This window comes from Rhinoraja longicauda, chromosome 21 (assembly GCF_053455715.1).
Source record: "Rhinoraja longicauda isolate Sanriku21f chromosome 21, sRhiLon1.1, whole genome shotgun sequence".
Classification (NCBI taxonomy): Eukaryota; Metazoa; Chordata; class Chondrichthyes; order Rajiformes; family Arhynchobatidae; genus Rhinoraja; species Rhinoraja longicauda.
Window position 1 is genome coordinate 3,380,651 of NC_135973.1, and position 18,130 is coordinate 3,398,780.

Here is an 18,130-nt window from a genome sequence, read left to right on the forward strand (position 1 = left end):
CCGAAACAAAAGAGGTTTCCTTGTTATAATTTAGTCGCGCAGCACGGAAACGGGCCCTTCGGCCCAGCTTGCCCATGCCGACCAAGATGCCCCATCTACACTAGTTCCACTTGCCTGTGTTTGGCCCATATCCCTCTAAACCTGTCCTATCTATGTACCTGTCCACATGTCTTTTGAATGTTGTTACAGTACCTGCCTCAACTACCTCCACTGGCAGCTCGTTCCATATACCCACCCCACAATGCATTAAAAAAAATTGTCCCTCAGGTTTGTGATAAATCTTTCTTCTCTCACCTTAAACCTACGTCCTCTGGTTCTCTACCCTGGGTAGAGGACTATGTGCATTCATCCTAACTATTCCCCTCATGGATTTATATATCACTGTAAGATCAGCCCTCTCAGCCTCCTGCACTCCCAAGAACAAAACTCCTGACAACATCCTTGTAAATCTTCTTTGCACTATTTCCAGCTTAACAACATCTTTCCTCTGGCATATTAAATCATACATTTATGCCATTTAATTTTGGCCTTTTCCACAAAAAGATACATCTCCTCCATAACTACCATATAAATGAAACCTTTCCCCAAGTTTAGAAAGTCGAAGATCTGCTGTCCAAGGATACTAGAGGAACAAGATGGACCACTCCATTGAAATCGCTTATACTGAAGTGTAGTACGCAAAGGAGCCATTTTAGTAGGCAAAACCCGCCGTTTGCTATGCCTCTCGCAGTGTAATCAGTGGTGTGGGGGAACAGTATGTGTGATGATACCATTAAAATGCAGAATATATCTCATCTATCAATTCACAGATTTTTGTTATTTTTCCTTTAAAATGTTTCTGCAAGTTTCTGCCTACTAAAATGGCGCCATGACATACTAGGGTTTTTAGGATCGAGTGGTCTATCTTGTTCCTCTAGTATCTTTGCTGCTGTCTCTTGTAACCTTAGCGTAGAAAGCTTCCGTTTGTATCACTTCACTCCAGAGAACAAGGTGCAAGCTTGTTCTAATGATAATCACAGGATTATTGTCATGCCATTGCAATGGCATATCTAGCTTCCTGCTGTACTGGGAGAGGAATGCGTCTTCTGTCACATGCCCAACATGTTGCTGTACCTATTTTGAATGTGTACCTTGAGTACATTTTGTGGTTTGAAATTCCGATTCATTCAATACCGTGAAGTAAAGTTCCAGATTTAGGGCATGTCACAGAGGAAGACTTTCTAAACCTATGTGTTTTGTATCGTGAGTATCTTAATCAAACTCTGGAAAGTTGCAGCCACTTTCTCTATGGTCACATTCATTTCTCTTTCACAGAAAGTGAATATATCACTTTTGTTTGTTGGCTGACCTGATCCCAATTGCCTCCAAAATGGATGTAAATTCTATTCTAGACACAAGGAACTGCGGATGCTAGTTTAAACTACAGATAAACACAAAATGCTGGAGTGACTCAGTGGGACAGGCTGCAGCTCTGGAGAGAAGGAATTGGTGACGTTTCGGGCCAAGATCCTTCTTCAGACCCTTCTTCAATCTTACTTCTGCCCTGCTACCATTCTCTTTCCCCTCACACCAACCTCATCTCTTTCATCTGCCTGCACCAAGGGACTGCACTTATAAACCCTAATTTATGATTGGATTGGATTAGAAACACAATATGAAAACAGGCCCTTTGACCCACCAAGTCTACGCCAACCATCGATCACGATTCCACCGGGTGGCGCCAGCAATGGCTGCCTCGCCAACAGTCTGTCTGTCCTTTCCTTCTTTGTTATTTGTTTGTATATGTTAAATGTATGTTTTTAGTGTTCTTTAGGTTGTTTTATGTGGGGGTGGGGGGGGAAGGTTTGGGGGAAACTTTTTTCTAATCTCTTACCTCAACGGAGATGCGATTTTTTTCCGTATCGTATCTCCGTCTGCACTGCGGCCTAACATCGAGGAGTTGGCGGCCTTTGCTGGAGACTGACTTCAAGAGCTCCATCCGTGGGAGCCTGCGGACTTAACATCACGGAGCTCGCGGTCCCTGTCGGGGGTCGACTTTGGGGCTCCAACAGCGGGAGCCTGCGGACTTTAACATCGCAGAGTTCGCGGTCTCTGGTTAGAGACCGACTTTCGGGAGCTCCAAGCTGCAGGAGCTTCGATCGCCCCGATGCGGGAGCTTCGACCGCCCCGACACGTGAGCTTCGACCGCCCCGACACGTGAGCTTCGACCGCCGGCTATGGGAGCTTCGACTGTCCAGACTGTGGATGGTTCGACTGCCCCAACCGCAGGAGAATAAAAAGAGGAAGCAGATTGGACTTTATTGCCTTTATTGCCTTCCATCACAGTGAGGAATGTGGAAACCGCTGTGGTGGATGTTTATGTTCAATTTTATGTAGTTGTGTGTCTTGTTGCTTTTTTTTAGTATGGCTGTATGGTAATTTGAATTTCACTGTACCTTAAAAGGTACACGTGACAATAAACTGACCTTGAAGCCTTGAAATACGTGTTCCACTCCCTACACACTAGGGGCAGGGCCACCTTACAGAGGGACAATTAACCTACAAATCCACACATCTTTGGAACGTGGAAGCAAACCGGACCACCCGGAGAAAACAAACGGGGTCATGGGGAGAACGTGCAAACTCCTTGCAGAGATCAGCCGAGGTCAGGATCAAACCCAGTCTCTGGCGCTGTGAGGCAGCAACTCTACCAGCTGCGCCACCGTGCTACCCAAATATGATTTTTTTTAAATTCAATGAATGACCCGAAACACAAACTCTGTTCCTCATCTTCCAGATGCGGTCTAGCTATTGAATATCTTCCATAATTCTCTGCATTTTAATTCTAGATTTCCACCCTGTGCATTTATTTTTTTGCTTCTGTTGACAGCTGGTGAGATCGGATAAACAGACAGCTTGAGTGGTCATCGGATAAGAAGGAGTTTCAGGCCTGATAGACATCGGGGACTGTACTGTGCTCTGTTCACTGTCCTTCTGAGCGTTGGAGCAGTGATTTATGACGGTCTTTCAGATGGCAAGGAACACTCTGAACAATCAATTAAACAATGCACAAATCAAGTCTCCACGCGATAATCAAAGGGATCAAAGAAATCAGAGTGTGCCCGAGTCCAGAATATACAGAGGTCCAAAAATGCAAAAGGGATGAAAATAGAAGGACAAGTGGGGAAAACGCACGCCTCTCATTGTTTTAGGACAAAACAACTTCTTGTCCTTTCCAAAGGCAGGTAAAGTAGTTAATAATTTATCAAAGGGACAATCGTAAATATGTTTGTCATTTAATCATAACTCACCCAGAGAGTTGTGAATCTGTGAAATTCTCTGCCACAGAAGGCGGTGGAGGCCAATTCACTGGATGGTTTCAAGAGAGAGTTAGATTTAGCTCTTAGGGCTAACGGAATCAAGGGATATGGGGAGAAAGCAGGAACGGGGTACCGGTTTTGGATGATCAGCCATGATCATATTGAATGGCGGTGCTGGCTCGAAGGGCCGAAAGGCCTCCTCCTGCACCTATTTTCTATGTTTCAATGTAATCGCTCCGCAAAAGGAAACAATTCCTCCTCATTCACTTATTTCTGGAAAATAAATGTCAATAATATCATGTAACGGGCAGGTTACAAAGGGTCTCGTCTTGAAACGGCGTCTTGTCCTTTTCTCCAGCGATGTAAACAAGTCCAAAAATGAGAGGTGCAAAATAAGGCCAATTGGGCCCATCAAGTCTACTTCACCATTCAATCATGGCTGATCTATCTTTCCTTCTCAACCCCATTCCCTTGCCTTCTCCCCCTAATCCCTGATACGTCGCTTGATAGCTTAGTTACTCTAGCATTTTGGGTCTATCTTCGGTGTGAACTAGCATCTGCAGTTCCTTCCTACAGATTCTTCACCTTGTTAGCTTGAAAACTGTGTATCCAAGAGGTAACTCACTTTGGAGACACAAGGAACTACAGGCACTGAAATCTTGTGCAGGACACAAAGCGCTGGAGTAAATCAGTGGGCCAGGCAGCATCTGTGGAGGGAAAAAATGGGTGACATTTTGGGTCGGAACCCTTCTTCAGAAGCAGTAGAAGAAGATGATCCTAGCTTTACCTGGTTTGCAGATGTCAAATTCCATTGCTTCTCCAGAATTGAGTAACTTTTGCACGAGCAACTTGGCCAGTGGGGTCGGTGAGAAGAGCACTGGACGTTTTTGTTGGGTGTGGTACGAATGCACCAAGCTGTAGGGGATTAGGCTGAAGGTCTTCTTCATGTCGCTCTCTGGATCTACGTCTTAAAGAACAAAATAGAATTAAAACTAGTGGTGTTCATCTCAGTTTACCAACCTTCTACAGGTAGATAGAAGGAGATCCTTCTTCCATGTGGCTATCAAACTGTACAACTCCTCCCCCTTCTGTCGTGGGCTAGACTGAGACTGAACCCTCCCCCCCCCCAATCTTTGCACCTCCCCAATCCTTTCCACTCGTCACGTTATATTTCATGTTTCATGTATTTTGTGATTTTATGACTGTTGGCAGATCAATTTCCCTCCTGGGATAAATAAATCTATTGTATCACATCATGTTGTTCCCTTTATCATGTATCTGTGCACTGTGAATGGTTCGATTGTAGTCATGTATGGTTTTCCGCTGACTGGTTAGTACACAACCTTTTCACTGCCTCGGTACACGTGACAATAAACTAAACTCAAGTTCTCCCTTTCTCTTACCATCTTGCTTGTCAGCCGAGAGCTTCAGTGTTTCGAAGGAGGCTTTCACTGGGCCGGAGGGGGAGCTGGTGACAATCCGCACTCGCTCACTGCTGTTCAGCCTCTTGTACTTGTTGTCGGCCCTGCTGACAAACTGGAGGGAGGAAAGGATGAATATCATTTACACAGAAGCACAGCATCACAACCGGCCCATTAATGTCAAGGAACACGCCCAAGCTCGGTACTCGCTTCATGCACATTGTGAAGGCATGGTTCAATGTACAGAATCATGGAAAGATCATCCCGTCAAATTGCCTAGAAGTGGATGATGGAGTTTGATCGATTTAAAAAATACAACATGCAAACAGACCCTTCAGCACATCGAGTACGTGCCAACCATCGGTCACCTGTTCACGTTAGTTCTACGTTATCCCACTTTCTCATCCACTTCTTACACACTCGGGGCAATTTACAGACGCCAATTAACCTACAAACCCGTGCGTCTTTGGGTTGTGGGATGGAACCGGAGCACCCTAACCCTAACCCTTCTGTGATACTGCCTGACCGGTAGAGTTCCCTCAGCACTTTGTTTCATGCTTGTTTCTTGGGCTGATGGTCAGGTCTGTGGATAATATTAGAACATATGGGAGAAAATAACATTGTTGAGGGTCCTTGAGGAGCACTTATCCCAGGGAGCAAAATATATCTTGCTGGGTTTCTAGCAAAGCAGACATCCAGCTGTGAATACACAGTGGGGAAGCAGTCAAAATTAATCAATTGCTATAATCACTATTTGCTTCTGAAGTATTTCTATTTGCATCTCTGGAGAGTTGGATTAAATCTCAACAGATCATGGTTCCCTGATGAGCTCTACTCAGATTCAGGATAGAGTTGTGCTGAAAGCTGAGCAACCGTCCATCATGCATGAGATCAAAAATATGGGTTGAATTTCATCTCAAATACAGTAAGAGGAAAGAAAGATTCCCATTTTTAGCATCATTCATAACCCATAGAATATCCTGGTGCAACCTGCAGTCAATGAAGTACATTGTAAAGTGCCAAAGGGCACAAAGTGCTGGAGTAACAGGTTGGGCAGCATCTTTGGAGGAGATGCAACTTCTGAAAAAAGGTCACCTATCCAAGTTCTCCAGAGATGCTGCCTGATCTGATGAATTACTCCAGCACTTTGCAAGCTTTAGGTGTATTAACCAGCATCTGCAGTTCCTTGTTTCTGCAATGTAAAGTGTATTTGCTCATGTAAGGTTGCATACAATGAAGCCAGATTAAACAGAGATCTCCCATAAGCAGCAATGATCAATCTTTTTCTTAAGTGAGCAAGACACAAAGAAGTGGAGGAAGTCAGAACTCAGTGGGTCAGGCAGCATCTGAGGAGCGGATAGGTGATATTATGGGTCAGGACCCTTCAGAGTCTGAAGGGTCCCAATCCAAAACACTGCCTATCCATTCCCTCCATAGACGCTGCTTGACTCACTGCGTTCCTCCAGCACTTTGTGTTTTGCCTAAGATTCCAGTATCTGCTGTTCATTGTATCTACATTTCTCTTTAGTACTGTTAGTTGACAACAAGCCAGGGCACTGGAAATCAAGTGATTTAGTCTAATAAAATGTTCTTTTCAATAATAGTCATACCAGATTGACTAAAGTTAATCCAATAGCGAGATAGTTTGAAGATTGGAGAGATCACGTGTCATTTGCAATAGATTACATAAATTAATGATTTTTTCAGTTCAACCTCTACATTAGTAGATATTAGATCTTGAATGTTTGTGGGAAACTAAGGCTCACTAATAAAACTGTTCTTTCAAATGCACATTGCAAGAAATACGTGACTGAAATCCAAACAAGTAATAACGAATAGCTAAATGTTCCTTTAATCTGCCCCTGCATTGTTGATTCTAATGAAAACATCTTTCAAAAACAAGGGGCACCTTTCCACATAAACTGTTTTATTAAACGTGGAAAAAAAATCTATTTTGAAATTTTCTGTAGGAAGTGACCTTCCTCAAGCAATTACCTGTGATTTAATTTGACCTTTCAAATACAATTTATTGTTCTGCGATAATAATTCTTCAATGTAAATCAGCTGCCACTGAAAGATGTGTGCCATTGATCTCTGTGATACTCTTCAGCTTTGCGTAGGAGTATCGAGCAGGAGTTCAGTAATTGTGTGTGGCTCCAGGACCTACACAAAGATACTGCACTTTGTGGACAAGAAGACGCTGGTACACACGGTTAATAAACACGTGCGTCACATGGCCATAAAGCAAAAGAACGATGGTTAACTTTTTAGTTACTTGTTTGCGTAACTTTAGTTACATGACTTGTTTCCGTCACATGGAAAATGCACTGTGTGAGTATGCAATGTGTCCTACGCCAACACGGGAAAGAAGACAGCTCACCGCCACCTTCTCATGGCCAATTTTCCCCCTCTCACCATCCACATATGTCATCTTGTTTTTGATCCCTTGCCCTGGGTGAAAGACTCCGTGCATTCATCCTATTAATTCCCCTCATGATTTTATGCACCTCTATCAGATCACCCCTCTGCTCCTGCGCTCCAAGGAATAAAGCCCTCACCTGCCCAACCTCTCTCCACAGGTCAGGCCCCCTCAAGTCCTGGCAACATCCTCGCAAGTCGCTGCCTTCTTTGCACTAATATTTTATGTCACTTTGATAACAGCAAGAACAGTAACCAGTTGACGTTGATCGGGTGGGTGAAGGTCATTGTGGAGCTGTGGTGGAACTGAAGGACGTGTAAGTTGTGCTGAACTTTGTGTCCCTCATGCAGTGACCCATCACTGTTGCTTTCCTGCAGTTCAGTCGGAAATAGTCACCTGTAAAATCTGTCCGAGGAAAACACTTGCTCGGGAGAGGCGTGGAGCCTTGGGATCAGTAGGAGGTTGTTCTTCAGGCTGGAAAAGGCTCTGGAAGAGAGAACAATCACACATGTCACCAGCTGGCCTGACTACTGAGCTGCCTAAGTTTCTACACACATGCTGCCTGAGTTACTACAGCACTTTATGTTCCCCATGAGTATCTCATTCAGAGTTTTCATAGAGTTCTACTGTGGCTTAAATAAATTACAGCCTCCCTGCAGTGGGCAGGTTAAACTAATTTTGTTCCAGTGTTTTATGTCATTATTTCAATCCTTCGATTTTGTAAGTGCCTTGTCATTCATTATTCTGAATGCATCGCCATGCGTTTACAGCCGTTGCAGAAACCTATTATAATTTTGAAATTTTGCAAAAATCCAATATCTTATTTAATTGATTACAGCAAAAATGTGTAAATATCTACAGTAGGCATAAATACAGTGTGCAACATAACACCACACAAATGGCCCAGCCCCAATTGAATACATCTCAAGCAAGTGCAAATGTACTTTAAGAAATCAAGTATTGACAATCCAAAATAATATTCTGTCTCTCTCCTACGCCAGTCAGTTCAATGAAGCGATATGTTGGGATTGCAGGTTGTTCTAGCTTCTCAGTGCATTCTTCACTCATGCCTCTGCACGGTCACTTTACCTCGGTTGACAATAATTTTATTTGGATTGCCACCTGCCTCTCTCACTGGTTGACGTCTCCATATTTTGTTCTCAAAATATTTCCACAATTTGGTGCATCGGGTATTTAGAGCCGTAGCCAAATTTGATTTGACTGGGGAAAAATGAGATCAAGGAGAAGTCTGATAAATTGTTCTCCATGGCTGTGGACTGGATGATTAGTTAATAGGTCGTAGAGTCAAACAGGTCCTTTGGCCCAACTTGCCCATGCCAACCAACATGCCACATCTACATTAGTCCCACCTTGGCCCAAAACCCTCTAAACCTATCCTATCCATGTACCTGTCCAAATGTCTCTTAAATGGTATGATAGTACCTGCCTCAGCTACCTCCTCACCAGCACATTCCATATACCTACCACCTTTGTAAAAAAGTTACCTCTCAGATTCTTATTAAATCTCCCCCCCCTCCCACCTTAAACCCATGTCCTCCGATTCTTTTTCCCCTACACTGGGCAAAATACTCTGTGCATTACCCGATCTATTCCTCTTCTGATGCGACATAAAAATAAAAATGTTGGGTGCCCAATACATGCAGTAGGCTTACTGGACCTTCATTAGTTTTTAACATAGAACAGCACAGCACAGGAACAGGCCCCTTCTGCCCACAATGTCTTTGCCAAACACAATGCCAAGAGAAACTAATCTCCCCTTCCTGGATGTGACGCATATCCCCCCATTCCCTGCATATCCATGTGCCGATCCAAAATCATCTTAAGCACCACTATCATATCTGTCTGCACCGCCACCCCTGGCAGCACGATCCAGGCACTCACCAGCCTCTGTGTAAAATAACTTGCCCTGCACATATCCTTTAAACTTTGCCCCTCTCCCCAAAGCTAGAGGGGAAATGGGTGAAGCTACGCCCTCTAATCTTTGACATTTTCACCCTGGAGAAAAAGGGTCTGGTCTGATTGTCCACTCTATCGATGCCTCTCATAACTTTAGGTACCCCTATTTATGTTCTCTTGATGATCCACTGCTAAATAGACAATCTTCACAGTATAAGCATGTCGGTAGTTTATATCCAGGGTTGAACCCTCTTCCAGGAGTGGACTTACTCTCAGACTTCATGTTCAGCACGTGATTATGCACTTAGAGATTTGAAGGGCATTGCCGCAGTGGCATGTTGGACCCAAATAGACACAGATTTCGGTAATTTCAACACTTTAGATAAATAGCAGAGCTTTTGAGGCAAAATAGGTTATTCACTTAATGGAAATTGATTGTACACAACAGTATAAATTATTCAGAGTGATGGGAAGACAGACCCATAATCCGCGGAGTGTACTATATTGATTGTCCGTCTCATCTCTGCTGCCACGGTACATCAGCCTCTGAAGCTTCACCAGGAGCAGCTGCTGAGCTCTGCAACAGAAAGATGAAGGCAGAGGATTACACATACAGGACTCTGGTTGTGCTCTAGTGCTTCCACTTTAATGTTGCTGTTGCTGGTTCGATGCCCGTGACTGAACACTATCCTCTTCATCGGTCTGAAGAAGAGTCCCGACCCAAAACGTCACCTATCCGTGTTCTCCAGAGAGTCTGCCTGACCAGCTGAGTTACTCCAGCAGTTTGTGTATCAACCAGCATCTGCAGTTCCTTATTTCTAAATTCTGCTTTCTCAGCACAGCATGAATGTAACTGGCTCTCTATTAGTTTCCTTCTTTAGATTTGTGAATTCTCTCCCTAAACATACATTTCTCTCCCTTTATAGTTTAGGTTAGTGTATTTCAGAGATACAGCATGGAAACAAGCACTTCGGCCCACCAAGTCCACACCAACCATCGATCACCCGATCACACCAGAAACAAAGAACTGTGGATGCAGGTTAATACACAAAAGGACACAAAGTGCTGGAGTAACTCAGCGGTTTCTGCGGTTCTTTGTTTCACCATCCTCTTCCAATCTGGCTCGATGTGCAAGGCTAGGAACTGGTTGATCACCTCCAGCTGAAAGAGCCACTCAGCAGCATTACCCTCGACATTGTTTCCTTGACCCCACATGAATCAACACACATGCTATAAAGCTCTCCCATTCAGTGTTGGCCGCCGTAAATCCACCCGCTTCTCTACCAGAGAGCAGAGGCTCACGGCTGTGAAGAATTGGATGGATATATTACACATGGGACGAGAGCAGCTGTTTTGCCTTGCTGAGCTTTTCATCATGAACCTGGCAATATTCAGGTTGCAATGAATTTTAATGAAAAATCCATCAGAAGTTGAATGTGCAGTGAACAAGAATGTTAAGATCCAACTCGGCCATGTGCCACGTTTGACTTGACCAGTCCATCATGCAAACCAGCCTCCCTTCCATCTCTGGCTGTGGCTCTGAGTCCAGAACAAGGGGCCACAGTTTGAGAATAAGGGGTAGGCCATTTAGAACGGAGATGAGGAAGAACTTTTTCAGTCAGAGGGTGGTGAAGGTGTGGAATTCTCTGCCTCAGAAGGCAGTGGAGGCCAGTTCGTTGGATGCTTTCAAGAGAGAGCTGGATAGAGCTCTTAAGGATAGCGGAGTGAGGGGGTATGGGGAGAAGGCAGGAACGGGGTACTGATTGATAGTGATCAGCCATGATCGCATTGAATGGCGGTGCTGGCTCGAAGGGCTGAATGGCCTACTCCTGCACCTATTGTCTATTGTCTATTGTCTATTGTCTGGAAGCGCTGTAAGGCTGCAACTCTACCGCTGTGCCACGGTGCCGCCCCTAGTTTATTAGTTTAGTTTTGGAACATTGCATAAAACAGCCTCTACAGCCCACCGAGTCCATGCCAACCTGTTCACACTAGTTTTATGTTAGTTTGTGATACAACAATATGGCATTATAAAATGCAGAATGATGCCAAGGAAACATAGAAACATAGAAAAATAGGTGCAGGAGTAGGCCATTCGGCCCTTCGAGCCAGCACTGCCTTTCAATATGATCATGGCTGATCATCTAAAATCAGTACCCTGTTCCTGATTTTTTTCCCATATCCCTTGATTCCTTTAGCCCTAAGAGCTAAATATAACTCTCTCTTGAAAATATCCAGTGAATTGGCCTCCATTGCCTTCTGGGCAGAGAATTTTACAGATTCACAACTCTCTGGGCGGAAAGGTTTTTCCTCATCTCAGTCCCAAATGGCCGACCCCTTATTCTTAAACTGTAACCCCTGGTTCTGGACTCCCCCAATATCAGGACCATTTTTCCTGCATCTAGCCTGTCCAATCCTTTAAGAATTGTATACGTTTCTATAAGATCTCCTCTCATCCTTCTAAATTCCAGTGAATACAAGCCCAGTCGACCCATTTTGTCAGTCGAGTCAGTCCCGCCACCCCGGGAATTAACCTGGAGGGAGTGCACCTACGCTGCACTCCCTCAATAGCAATAATGTCCTTCCTCAAATTAGGAAACCAAAATTGCACACAATACTCCAGGTGCGGTCTCACCAGGGTGCTGTACAACTGCAGTAGGATTTCCTTGCTCTTAAACTCAAATCCTCTCGCAATGAAGGCCGACATGCCATTAGCTTTCTTCACTGCCTGCTGTACCAGCATGCTTACTTTCTGTGACTGATGTACAAGCACACCCAGGTCTTGTTGCACCTCCCCTTTTCCTAATCTGATACCATTCAAATAATAATCTGCCTTCCTGTTCTTGCCACCAAACTGGATAACCTCACCTTTATCCACATCCATACATCTGCCCACTCACCCAACCTGTCCAAGTCACCCTGCAGCCTCATAGCATCCTCCTCGCAGCTCACACTGCCACCCAGCTTTGTATCATCCGCAAACTTGGAGATGTCACATTTAATTCCGACGTCTAAATCGTTAATATATATTGTAAATAACGGGTCCCAGCACCGAGCCTTGTGGCACCCCACTAGTCACTGCCTGCCATTCTGAAAAGGACCCGTTAATTCCTACTCTTTGCTTCCTGTCTGTCAACCAGTTCTCTATCCATGTCAATACCCCACCCCCAATACCGGGCGGCACGGTAGCGCAGCGATAGAGTTGCTGCTTTACAGCGAATGCAGCGCCGGAGACTCAGGTTCGATCCTGATTATGGGTGCTGCACTGTAAGGAGTTTGTACGTTCTCCCCGTGACCTGCGTGGGTTTTCTCCGAGATCTTCGGTTTCCTCCCACACTCCAAAGACGTACAGGTATGTAGGTTAATTGGCTGGGTAAATGTTTTAAAAAAATTGTCCCTAGTGGGTGTAGGATAGTGTTAATGTATGGGGATCGCTGGGCGGCACGGACTTGGAGGGCCGAAAAGGCCTGTTTCCGGCTGTATATATATGATATGATATGATATGATAATACCATGTGCTCTAATTTTGCACACTAATCCCTTGTGTGGGACCTTGTCAAAGGCTTTTTGAAAGTCCAGATACACCACATCCACTGGCTCTCCCTTATCCATTCTACTTGTTACATCCTCAAAAAATCACAGAAAATTTGTCAAGCATGATTTCCCCTTCATAAATCCATGCTGACTTTGACCGATACCATCACTGCTTTCCAAATGCCCTATAACATTTTTAATAATCGACTCAAGCATCTTTCCCACTACCAATGTAAGGCTAACTGGTCTATAATTTCCCGTTTGCTCTCTCCTTCCTTTCTTAAAAAGTGGAGTTACATTGGCTATCCTCCCGTCCACAGTAACTGATCCAGAGTCGAGAGAACATTGGAAAATGATCACCAATGCATCCACAATTTCTAGGGCCACCTCCTTGAGTACTCTGGGATGCAGACCATCAGGCCCTGGGGATTTATCTGCCTTCAGTCCCAACAGTTTACCTAACACCATTTCCTAACTAATGTGGATTCCCTTCAGATCCTCCCTCCCACTAGATCCTCGGTCCCCTAGTATTTCTGGGAGATTGTTTGTGTCTTCCTTAGTGAAGACAGAACCAAAGTATTTGTTTAACTGTTCTGCCATTTCCTTGTTTACCATTATAAATTCACCTGTCTCTGTCTCTGAGGAAGAAAATGAATAAATGTGGGGACATCCCTAAAACACTAGCAGCATCTGATAGATAGAGTAATGATATTAAAGTTATCAAGTTATAAATATACTTTAATAAGGCAAACAGGAAAGAGTTCTCTGGGTGGCACAGCTGGTAGTGCTGCTGCCTTACAGCGCCAGACACCCGGATTCGATCCTGACCTTGGTTGCTGCCTGTGTAGAGTTTGTGCATTGTCCCTGTGACCACCTAGTTTTCTCCAGGTGCTCCGGATACATCCCACATCCCAAAGACACGCGGGATTTTAGGTTAATTGGCCCTCTGTAAAACTCCCCTAGTGTAGGGCGTTGATGAGAAAGTGGGAAAACATAGAATTAGTGTGAAAGGAGGATTGAAGGTCGGTAGGCCGAAGGTCCAGTTACCATGCTAAATATATCTCAACTCTAAGACAACGTGATCAAATCTAACATCTCTGCACATTTACCTCTGCTTCCTCACTGTTGGAGCCCCAGTTAAAATTGTCCCCGACTCATGTTCACTAAAGTTAATTATCCATTCATTATCACATTGCGACCTGTGGAAAATGTTTCTGAATTTGTTGCAATATTTTCTGCTTTATCCACCCTTGAAAAGTACATAATTAGCTGGAAACCACTTCAAGGTAACTGAGATGACGGAAGACACTCAAATGCAAGTTGCTTTTCAGTTTAGAAAAATTAAAAATGGTATGGCCTTTTTTGTGACTGTTTTCTGCCTGAATCTGCATGTTCATGAAATTATGGGCACGAGTCCCTGACAAAGACACTCCACTGTTTCCATGGAGTGTGCATGAGCATTTCTTGCTTGCCGCACAAACATATATCATTTGTCAATTGTTCACATGAAATTGAATCTGCCAGCTGTTTGCCTAACCTGCCTGTGTTCTGAATTATTTAATAGCAAAACCTCACTGCTTTTGAGTTATCAGCAGGGTTTTGAGGCTCCTTACACGGCTAGGAAAGTTCCCTTTATCTGATAGTAGTACAGTAAACCCTGGCAATTACGGACCTCTATACAGCCGACTTCGGTTATAGCAGACCAAGGCTCCCGTTCATAAGTGATAGGAGTAGAATTAGGCCATTCGGCCCATTAAGTCTACTGTGCCGTTTAATCATGGCTGATCTATCTCCCCTATTCCTGGGATCGTTCTTGTAAACCAGTGGCGTAACCGGTAGAGGTGCTAACTCTCAGCGCCAGGGACCCAGGTTCGATCCTGACCTTGGGTGCTGTCTGTGTGGAGTTTGCACCTTCTCCCTGTGACTGCGTGGGTTTGCCCCACAACCCAAAGACATGCGGGTTTGTAGGTTAATTGGCCCTCTGTAAAACTGACCCTAATGTTTAGCAAAGAACCGCTGAAGCTGGTTTAAATCGAAGGTAGACACAAAATGCTGGAGTAACTCAGAAGGACAGGCAGCGTCTCTGGAGAGAAGGAATGGGTGATGTTTCGGGTCGAGACCCTTCTTCAGACTGATGTCAGGGGAGTGGGCGGGACAGAGATAGAATGTAGTCGGAGACAGTGAGACTAGTGGGAGAACTGGGAAGGGGAGGGGATGGAGAGAGAGGGAAAGCAAGGCTATCTGAAGTTATAAAGCCCTAATGTGTAGCGAGTGTATGAGAAAGTGGGATAACATAGAGCTGGTGCGAATGGTCGGCGTGGACTCGGTGGACTGAAGGGCCCGTGTCTTCCATGCTGTTTCTCTCAGCTATCTCCAACAAGAGGCAGTCTAACCGCCTGTACTTGGCATTCAATGACCTTTGGCTAGCACCACACACTCAACAAGTCAGGAGCCACCACACTCCATGTTTGGATCAGTAAAGTAAGTACTTTAATTCCAAGAACAACTCAGAGGCAGGGCGCCCTGAGGAGAGTGATTGTCTCCAGATTCAGGAACAGTTTCTTCCCAGCTGTTATCAGGCAACTGAACCATCCAACAACCAGCTAGAGAGCTACTATCTACCTCATTGGAGAATCTCAGACTATCTTGATCGGACCTTTCTGGCTTCACCTTGCACTACTCGTTATTCCTTTATCATGTATCTGTACACTGTAAATGGCTCGATTGTAATCATGTATTGTCTTACCGCTCACCGGTTAGCACGCAACTAAAGCTTTTCACTGTACCTCGGTATGCGTGACTGTAAACTAACCTCACACTTGAACATCCCAGAGCCTTGCATCGATCACGGTGCACTAATCAGGACCGTGACGCCATACTCCACGCTACCATGGGTGAGTGTAACTCCGACTCCACGGCACCCAGGACGAACCAACCTTCTTGATTGGTGTCCACTCCACCATCGCTCAACAGCCAGCAGCGTGTCCCATGAACGGACTGTACTGCAGGCACTTGCCTCAGCTACGTCAACAATACCTATCCAAAACCAAATCCACAACATGCCGTCGTATCTCAGCAGGTCTGGAGGACATGGATAGGTAACGTTTCGGGTCGGGACCCTTCATCAGACCAAATCCAAGCCTTTACCACCAAGAAGGATGTGGGCAGCAGAGGCTTAAAGACCCATGTCTGCAGGTTCCCCTCCATCACACACCATCCTTACTTGACAATAGATAGCTGTTCCTTCATGATCATGGGGACCAAACTCGGGCACTCCTTACCCAACACAATTGTGGGCACAACCTCACTGGAGGGACTGCAGCATTTCACCATTCAAGGGCATTTAGGATAGGCAATAGATGCTGCCTTTGCCAACGTCACATCCCAGAAAAGTATAAGGAAAAGTAAAAAACTATATGAATACAAAGAAAACAAAATAATTGGCAGGCCATTGGGTAAGAGGGGTGGGAGTGGAATCAGTCTGATAGCTCATTCAAAGAGTAGCGCAGTTTATGATAGCGTTAACAGATTTCATCTGTGCTGTTTAATTCTCTGATTATGCTCCAAAAATTGTCTGAAAGTGGCGCATGACGAGTTGTGCTCATTAATGCCAGCAGAAATGTTGCCACAAATATAAAACAGATTTCTTCATCTTGCCAGCGGCCAGTTGTGTTGCTAACATTAGCAACTGGAACATAATATTAATCCTTGTCCAGATACCAGTTGCAGATGGGAACTTCGGGGTCTGTTTCCCACTGAATGGCAGATATTGAACCCTCTTTGCTGATAGAAAGGCCTGTGAATGTTTAGAGATATACAGAATGGAAACAGGCCATTCGGCCCAGAGTCCACGCCAACCATTGATCATCCGGTCATACTAGTTCTATGTTATCCCACTTTCTTATCCGCTCCCCAAACACTCGGGGTAATTTTACAGAGGCCAATTAACCTACAAACATGCACGTCTTTGGGATGTGGGAGGAAAGCGGAGCACCCGGAGGAAACCCACGCCCGTGGTCACAGGGAGAACCTACAAACTCCACACAGACAGCACCCGAGGTCAGGATAAAACCGGGGTCTCTGCATCTTCCAGCATCTGCAGTTTCTTGTGTCTCCAAATGTATTGTTAATTTGTGCATCTCTGATCTATCAAAATACCAATTCTCCCCACTACGACCAGTCTGAAGAAGGCTCCCGACCCGAAACATCATTCATCCATGTTCTCCAGAGATGCTGCCAGACCTGCTGAGTTACTACAGCACTTTGCGTCTATTTATAATATTTCCAAAGTTGCCCTCTCCCAATAAGCACAAAGATAACAATAATGAACACACTGTTAAATAGCATCATGATTACTGAACATCCGAGATACTTCCAGGCCAAAAAGTATTTCTTAATATATTTCTAAATATCTCAACATATTTCTAAATGTATTTCTTTGTCCTTAAATGTAGTGTAACCTGAGGAATGTTGCAACTGATTGTACAAGCATGGTGGCGCAGTGGTAGAGTTGTTGCCTTTCAGTGCCTGAGACCCGGGTTCGATCCTGACTGTGGGTGCTGTCCGTAAGGCGTTTGTACGTTCTCCCTGTGACCTGCATAAGTTTCTCCGAGATCTTTGGTGTCCTCCCACACTCCAAAGATGTGCAGGTTTATAGTTTAATTGGCTTGGTATAAATGCAAATTGTCCCCTGTGTATGTAGGATAATGTTAACGTGCAGGGATCGTTGGTCGACGTGGACTCGGTGGGCCGAAGGGCCTGTTTCCGCACTGTATCTCTAAACTAAACTAAAGCAATTAGTTCCACGCACAACATCCCGATAACAAGCAGATAACTTGCTTCCGGAGAGTTCATTGATAAATAATCCAGAACCTGCACATCAGAGATTGCTCTTTCTCTGGCAGGGACAAAGGATCTTTGGTAACAGACATCACCTTGGTCTAACCTTCCATTCAGAGAGCATCTCCAAACGAACAGCTTACCCAACTGTGACGATCAGTGTGGATTCCGTTCTCAACACTCCGGGATGAGACAGACACCCACAACCTTCCAACTTAGAAGTGAAAACGTTACCATTCAGCCAAGGCCGACTCGGATCCAAATGGAAGTAACAACTTATAACTAGTAGGACCTTCCCAACTTACAAGGTTGTCGGTTTAATACCTCATTAAAGATTCTTTCAACTTCCAAATTTTAAAAAAGATGAAAGACTTGCTTTTATAAAGTGCCTCTCAGTTCCCTTTCAAGGCAACCCGAAGCACTCTACAGCCAATTAAGTCCCTTTGAAGTAAAAGCAGAAAATGCTGGAAAAATGCAGAAGTTACATTAAAAAACCAGAACACAGCACAGAAGCAGGCCCTTCGGCCCACCACGTCCATGCTGAACATGATGCCAAGTTGGGCAGCATTTGGGAGGAGAGCATGAGTCGATAGTTCAAGTCAATGGCCTGCCTTTGGAACTGAATTAAATCATTCTGATAAAAGACCATCAATCCTGCTTCTTCCTCAGCGACTGCCTTCTGGACCACTGTGCATTTATAG

At 44.7% G+C, this 18,130-nt stretch overlaps 1 protein-coding gene and 1 long non-coding RNA gene across 2 annotated transcripts in view; one reads left to right on the top strand and one right to left on the bottom strand.

Moving 5' to 3' along the window:
• LOC144604200 (uncharacterized) overlaps positions 1-3,777 on the top strand; it is a 46,885-nt gene extending 43,108 nt beyond the window's left edge. The window contains exon 3 of the long non-coding RNA XR_013548700.1: positions 2,870-3,777. This is a non-coding gene — a long non-coding RNA (uncharacterized LOC144604200). The remainder of the gene's footprint in view (positions 1-2,869) is intronic.
• The window catches only part of card11 (caspase recruitment domain family, member 11), a 219,206-nt gene that overhangs the window by 12,939 nt on the left and 188,137 nt on the right, over positions 1-18,130 (bottom strand). Inside the window, exons 19-22 of the mRNA XM_078418409.1 lie at positions 9,537-9,633; positions 7,536-7,625; positions 4,703-4,835; positions 4,087-4,266 (exon numbers count right to left, since the gene is read on the bottom strand). Of these exons, the coding sequence (XP_078274535.1) occupies positions 4,087-4,266; positions 4,703-4,835; positions 7,536-7,625; positions 9,537-9,633 (500 nt within the window). The remainder of the gene's footprint in view (positions 1-4,086; positions 4,267-4,702; positions 4,836-7,535; positions 7,626-9,536; positions 9,634-18,130) is intronic.